This window comes from Mesitornis unicolor, unplaced genomic scaffold, assembly GCF_000695765.1.
Source record: "Mesitornis unicolor isolate BGI_N332 unplaced genomic scaffold, ASM69576v1 scaffold23491, whole genome shotgun sequence".
Lineage (NCBI taxonomy): Eukaryota > Metazoa > Chordata > Aves > Mesitornithiformes > Mesitornithidae > Mesitornis > Mesitornis unicolor.
Genome location: NW_010162050.1, coordinates 2,837 through 10,258, shown reverse-complemented (window position 1 = coordinate 10,258; position 7,422 = coordinate 2,837). Strand labels below are relative to the sequence as shown.

At 36.4% G+C, this 7,422-nt stretch overlaps 1 protein-coding gene across 1 annotated transcript; it reads left to right on the top strand.

Annotated features, from left to right (window-relative positions):
* Positions 1-1,894: 1,894 nt before the first annotated feature.
* On the top strand, positions 1,895-7,025 carry NMRK1 (nicotinamide riboside kinase 1; the record flags this gene model as incomplete). Its single annotated transcript, XM_010193516.1, has 7 exons — positions 1,895-1,923; positions 2,321-2,411; positions 3,072-3,120; positions 4,557-4,725; positions 4,804-4,875; positions 5,869-5,975; positions 6,936-7,025. Coding segments are annotated over exons 1-7 (607 nt in total), but the record flags the coding sequence as incomplete, so codon positions are not given.
* Between the last annotated feature and the right edge of the window lie 397 nt (positions 7,026-7,422).

The following is a 7,422-nucleotide window of genomic DNA, read 5'->3' as shown; positions in this document are numbered from 1 at the left end:
CCTGATGTTTTTTGCCTTAAACTGAGATTAACTTTCATGCAGACAATTATGTAAATTAGAGTCCAAAGCTCAGCGTGTGTGTCAAAATGTTACTTAGTTTGTTACATAGCATTTTTTGTGGGACAAAGGCTAATTGTCTGGAACACAAACCTTACTGATGATTTTTAGAAAAGAGCATTGGGTTAATTTTTTTTTAAATGGCTGAGCATCATCACTTCCTGAGAGCAGATCATCTGTTTGCACTCTTTGAATTGATAGCCAATACCATAAGCATGTGATGTCTCACTGAATTTGAGATTTATCATATTGTTAGCAATGTTCACATGCTATCTTATAAAACTTGGAAGTACCAACTCCTATACGTGTGCAGCACCATTGCAGAGCAACGGCTATCATACTGGTGACGACTCTTCAACTAGTCAGTATGTATTTTTTTTTTCGCCACTAACTGAAAAAAACATATAAAGCAACCATGCAAAGGTCACATTATAGACCTTTGAAACAGTTGAACTTGCAGTCCTTGCACCAAATCCAAAGGGTATTATTTTTTCAGACTCTTTGTATGTCTAAAACTTAACAGAAATGGTGTGGTTTTACTTTCATACTGAGGCCCTCTAACAGTCTTTTATCTAGTATAGTACAGATGCTTGTATTTTGGGGAGAGGAGATGGTGTTACCTGCTCATTCCTTTCAGGTCTTAACTGTCATAGGCAGTTAAGTGCGACCTTGGAGGACAGAGCAGGTGAAAACCAGGGTTTTTGTGTGTGGTTACATAGTTTTTAATTTGTGTGTGGTCTTGGAAAGTTGGTTTGACAAACTGTAGACTAGTGCTGCTGTCAAGAATCCACATTACTACCTGTCCTTCTGCTACACCATACCTTTGCAGGCATGGGTATGATGAACTGGAGGGAGTTTTTTCAGCTGAAAGCTGACACTCCCCTCGCTTTGCCTCTGCAGAACTGTTTTTCAGCTGGAGTAGTTTTCCAGTATAGTCTACTATAGACTCTGCAAACATCTGCTCCAGAAGAAAGTTCTGGGACTGAGTTGGGGAAGACAGGATTGTATCTTCTTGCAGTTCTTACAGCTGCAGATGTTCCGCCAGCCACAACCTTGGGGTTTGTTTCTTGGCACTGTAGGGGTGTGGGTGTATTTAATGTAACCTTTTCATGTAACCTTTTCAAATATAACCTTTTTCAGTCTTTGATCTTTTTGGGGGAAGATCAGCTGCTACCTAGTTTTTCTCAGTGCTAGATCAGCTAGGATGGCTTAAATTGCCTTTACAGTATTTTTGATGATTACAGATTGTTCTGTGGTGGAGCAGATGAGGAGCACTTGTATGGTCTGTGCTCTTGACTCTCACAGCAAGGGAGCAGTGAATTCTTGCACTGTTGAGACTAGATTTGTAAAAGAGTTACTGAACTCTTTGTTACAACCTTTAATGAAATTTTTAAAACGTCTTTCTCCTCAGCACATGGCTGCATTCTTTTTTAAGGGTTTGGGGTTTTTTTTAAGCCACTACAGCTTCTATTTGTCTCATCTTTTTTATTCCATTAATGCATGAGCTAGTGATTATGCTTTTCTTTAGGGGTTTCTGTGGTATAAATACTGATAAAACTAGGTCTCTTTAAGTTTCCCCAAATGACTAAAATACTGTCTAAGCTAAAACTCATTGAAATGTCTGATGTGGCATGTGTGTTGCAGGTTTTTTGTTAGCATTAGAACAAGCAGTTGAGGTTCTGAGAGTAGCTTTGCAAAAACAAAAAAAAGGACAGAAAATAAATCTTATCTATAATTGGTATGAATACCATCACTTCTTTCTGTGTTGTCAGATTAAGAGTTTTCACTGGCTTGTATCTTTGACAGTGAAAAGGAAGAACTGAGGAGAAAACAAACTATGAAGGTATTAGTTATTGGCCTTGGAGGGTAAGTATTAGCAAATTAAATTTCCTCTGCAGCTCAAGGCTAGCTTTTCTTTCAGAATGAAGTGATGTAATTTCTAGTTATGAATGGATTTAAAAAAATAATTACAAATTATATAATTATTTTATGGCATGTATGTTTTAAGAAATTCTTCCTGTCTCTGTTGGAGATCTGTTATCAGCTCTCTCTAACCTTTTTCTTGGCATTGCTAAATTTACTGTTTGAAAGCTGTCGGAATTTCTAGATGTAGAGAGTATTTAGTATGAATAAGCTTTTGGGGGTTTTTGGATTGTGCTGTTGTGGTTTACCCTAACTATATAGAAATGTGTGTGAGCTTGTACATATGTTTTAAGGATAGATTTTTGTATTGATGCAGTTTTTACCATGTTTTCTAACTCAGTGTTACAAATGGGGGGAAGACAACACTGGCACAAAAGCTTAAGAAAATGCTTCCCAACTGTGATATAATCTCTCAAGATGACTTCTTTAAGGTAACAGTATTGATGGAAAGACCTGATAAGTAAAAGTAGGCTTGAGTAGATTCTAGTAGAATTTCTTCTCTTTTCAGTACTTCTATTGATAAACTTTTAAAATTGATGCTGCTTAAAATAGTGATATTTTCATGAGAAAGAGAAATGAAATGAACACTGGAGTAGTTGAACTTTCAGTGGCCAAACCCACTGAGTATACTCAGCAAAAAGAAGCTTACTGTCTTCTTTGATAGTTCTTTAAAATAAAGAACAGGTGTGTGATTGCAATTTTCAAGATACTTTGTGCTTATGAAGTTAATTATATTGTTGTGTTAACCCTACACCCATACAGCAATAGATAGTTGTTTCCCAAATCAGAACAGAAAAACAACTTTTGCATTGACATCGGAGTTGTTTGTTAAGAAGGGTGAAGCAGTTCTTATTTTTGAAGTAAAACTCTGATGAACTTAAGAAGTAGAATTTAGACAATTTTTTGTTCTAGGTTAAATAAGGTGTTTGTACTGTATTTTAATAGTTGTATACAGCAGTTTAATTTTGAAGATAAATTTTATCAATTGGGATACAAAGGTGTATAACCTATATGTTTGTAACTGAAAAATATATCTTTGTGAAAGTGGTCATAAAAGCAGCCTTAAAAATATTCAATTTTTTCCCCTTCAGCCTGAGTCTGAAGTGGAAACAGATGAACGTGGATTTAAGCTCTATGATGGTCAGTAACTTTGATGCATTGCTTTTGGACATTGTACTCAAACTCTGTTGTGCTGAGCTTCAACATTTCTTCTGCTCTACTCCCTGCCCCTCTTCCCTTCTGAACAAGGCAGTAAACAAATGGTAGTTAAACAGAGCAAAGGATTGCTCTTTCAGATCACTAAGATAAATAAGAAAACATGCTGAATTAGTAAATAGATCAAGCTAGTGCTTAGGTTTTTCCTTTTCTCTTTTTACTATTTTCCTCTATTTCTACAGTCTTGTCTGGTGCACTAGCAAATGTTCAAATTTTCAATTTATATATATAGCAAGCTTCAGTTCAAAGTCTTGGCTTGCAGTACTGGCATGAGCTTATCTTCGTCACTATGTAATGATGGATTTTTTTTTCCTCTTTGATAATGAGCTCATGGGATATCACCATTGAGTCTCTTTCATTGTCATATGATACTGACACCTTTATTTCATGTCAGATCTCACATAGAGACAAAATGTTTTGAAGTTCATGGTTAATGCCGGCTGAACATGCCAATTTAGTCTTATAAACTTCCAGTTCCAGATCCACTTTAGGCCAGTGCTTAGGTTCAGGTCATATCAAGTTGTGAACAGTTGATTATTAGCTAATCTTTGTTGATACTTGGTGATCACACATATTACATGGGAACATTAGCCAGAACCTTAAATTGTGTCTGAAAACTGACTCTTATTAGCTATGCAGTCTTCGGCTCAACTTCTAAACTTCATGAAACTGGAATGTGAAGCTGGAGTGATAAACTGGACATTCTGGTTCAAACATCTGGGTTTAATGCTGCTCTTAAAAATACCTCTTATGTTTGCTCTTATGTTATCCAAAGACTGCCTTCTCTCTACCATTCAGTATTTACTTGATATGTTCTCACATGTCTGCAGACAAAAATAGGTGCTCCATTGTGCTGTTTTGCTTTGTATGCAATCCTACTTTCAATCCAATCCATCCATCCCCACCTTCCAAATGCCTGAAACCAAATAAAAACCCAAAGCAAAAATTTTTGAGCATCTCTTCACTTGTGTCAGTGACAAGTGACAGAAAGGTGGAGGTCTCACGAGTAATTTTTTACAAGTTCTGTGGAATAGGAGAACAGTCCATGCAGTTTCTATTGTCAAGGGAAAGACTGTGCAGTGAGTTCACACACTTTTTGGTGCCACTTTGTTCACAGAGACCTCACCCACCAAAAATACCCTAATCCTGGGGAAAGCTTTAGTTTCAGGGTATAATCAGTTGCAAACATGGACCTACTTACATGCATGACAGAGATTTTTTGGGGTAATCCCATTCCCTTTCATTTAGACTTGTATGTAGATTATTTGGTTCTTACTGATGAACCTCAGGGTACTTAACAGTTCTTTATTTGTTTTTATTCTCTGTTTTTAAGGGATGCCTAACTTTCTGTTTTCATGCAGTACTTGATGCCCTCTATATGGATGAAATGGTGAAAAGTATTCGCAATTGGATGAAAAGCCCGACAAGCTCAGGTGTTGTGATGGAAGATCTGCAGAATAAGTGTGACAGTTTGAAAAATACAGATGTTTATATTTTGATTGTTGAAGGCTTTCTGCTATACAGTTATGAGTAAGCGGTAGTATGTAACCTAGTATACTAAAAGCTGCACTAAAAAGGAAGAGGAAACTAAATATGTTATTATCTTAGGCCACTTAATGAACTATGGAATAGAAGGTATTTTTTGACCCTTCCTTATGAAGAGTGCAAAAGGAGAAGGAGGTAAGATTATTTAGTTATTGCTCACAGAGGGTTACTGTACCCCCTAACCTGGAGTGGTTCTTTTGTACTAGCTTTTCTTCAGTGCTTGCCAAATGTAAGCTCTTAAGATCACCTGTCCTCTGTGATTCCCAGGGAAGACTGTGTGGCTATTTTAAAAAGAGTATGCAGAGGTGTGTGGGTTAGGGGCAAGGACTTGCATTTTAGAGCACAGGAATATTAAAGTGTTAAATGTTTTACAAACACTGAAAAGAAAATTGTTGTCCAGACAAATTATTTCAATTACTGACGGCATATTGGAGTTAAACCATGTTTAAAATGATAAACAGTTAAAAAATACTAAGCAGTCTTAACAGCTACATGATGATTATTGTTAAAGTAACGACGTTTATGTGTGGTTTTAGTGTATACTTAATTTGCACAGTGCATTAGTTGTACCATATATCTGATTTAGATTACTGAGCCAGTGTCTGACTCGCCTCCACATGTGGAGCAATACTGTGTGCTTGGAGCAGTACATGTGCATGAAGTCAGAATCTGCTGGCTGACTGAAGGAATCCTCTATTCAGCTGGCTTTGGTTGATTCCACTTTCTTCATTTCTTACTAGACTCACCTTCAAAGGACTTCAGTGTTGAGGCTGAAGTGATTAAACAAAACCGCTAGTCATTTAAAACTTGAGAAATCTGTATAGCACGTAAAAAAAAAAAAAAAAAAAAAGTTATTTTGGTAACACTTTCAATACGGCTTAATTTATATTTAATAACTTTTTCAATTAACAAAATTTGTAGCTTATATGAGATTTGATTGGCAGAAATAGCTAAATTAGCAAGAGTTCATATCACAGATTATATTAAAACAAAGGAGTCTTTGCTTGAAAAGCTATGCAGCCTGCCAGTCTGTTTTTGTTTTGGATAGATGCTCTTATTAAACCAACTGACACTAGTGCAAAAATGTAAAACTTGTATGGGAAAACAAATAAATATATTTTTCTGTAGCACCAGAGTCTATCAGCCAGCAGATACACCGGGCTACTTTGATGGACACGTGTGGCCTATGTATTTGAAATATAAAGATGGACTGGAAGAGAATGCAAGTAACCTTGGTATGGCATCTTTAATTTTAAATGTATAAATTGCTTAAGTGTAGCATTTGTGCAGCTTTTGTTGGCTTATGAGTCCTTTTTGTATGTGACAATATTTTCTTCAAATATTTTTGTGGCACTTGGGCAATAGGCTTGGACCTTTTGCTGCTATATTTTTCAAGTCTTTGGGGCTTTTTAATGACGAAAAATATGGATTTAAAACCAGAAATGTTCTAATCACTAATTAAGTCCCTTTAACAAGCTAGTCTGTGTGTGCATGTGTGCATACATGCATGTGGCTAAATAGGAATCCTCTGAGATGATAGATGACGCATTGGCAGAATTCTTCAGAACAGAATTAAATTCCTGTTTGAAGTCCTATAATAAGATTAAGATACTTCCTAGGTCCTTTTTGCACACACTACAGTCATCAGTCTTGCCTGAGAAGTGTCAAAGCTGAGGCAGCTAATGGGGCACTGCCATGAGTTTGTGTGATGCTCACACTTGTACAGCTTTTGGACTGGAGTTAGGGCCAGAGGAAAGAGAAATCACGTGGCTGCTACCTCATCATGAAGTACAGGGCACAGCTACTTGCTCTGCAGTGAGTGTGGGAACCACAGTGCCCTTGCTTGACTTGCTCAAACCCTGAAGCTGAGGAAGAACCTGAGGTCTTCCACTGCATAGAATCCTTTCTGCTGAATTATTCCATTGCTTTACTGTGCTAATGTTATTAGCACTACCCTTATGGAGACTTTTATATGACAAAAATTTGTAAATTAATTCTTAACTAGAATACTTTTCCGTTATGTTGTTTTTAACATGCAAAATGAATTTGGGAAAGAATAAAAGGGAGGTACTGTTCTTGCTTTTTATTTTTTCATCTCTTCAACTGCACCCTTAGGAATACTGAAAACTTTGCCAATTGCTATTTCAGATAACTGGTGTAGAACTCATGAAAACATTTGCTTTTGTCTTTCTTAGTTTATTTGGATGGAACAAAACCCCAGGAGGAGCTTTTATCCTATGTGTATAGTGATATAATGCAGGAAGTAAAAAAGCTGAGGGAAGGAAGTAAGTGAGTTTACTGGAATTTGAATCTGCTTATCCCATTCCAAGTTTTCAAGAAGCTAATCCTTTTATATGAAAATACTGCAAGGATTGTATAGATCTGTATCTCTTCATATGTATGTATTACCATCCTTATACATGTTTGCTCATTACTCTAAGTCATCATAAGGTATAATTTTTAAGTTCCTTGAAATTGGATCTTTTGAAATAATGGGTGAATCCACTGTTATGTAATGATAAAACAAACAAACTAAAAGTAACTAAAGGAGTACGGGGCAAAACATCAGCGAAAGCAGATGTGTTGGTGGCATTAGTTTCTAATATACAGTGATGTCATCCGCTCATGTGCAGACAGAGAAATGACACTGCAGGTTAAATTGATACCTTTTTTTTTTTTAAT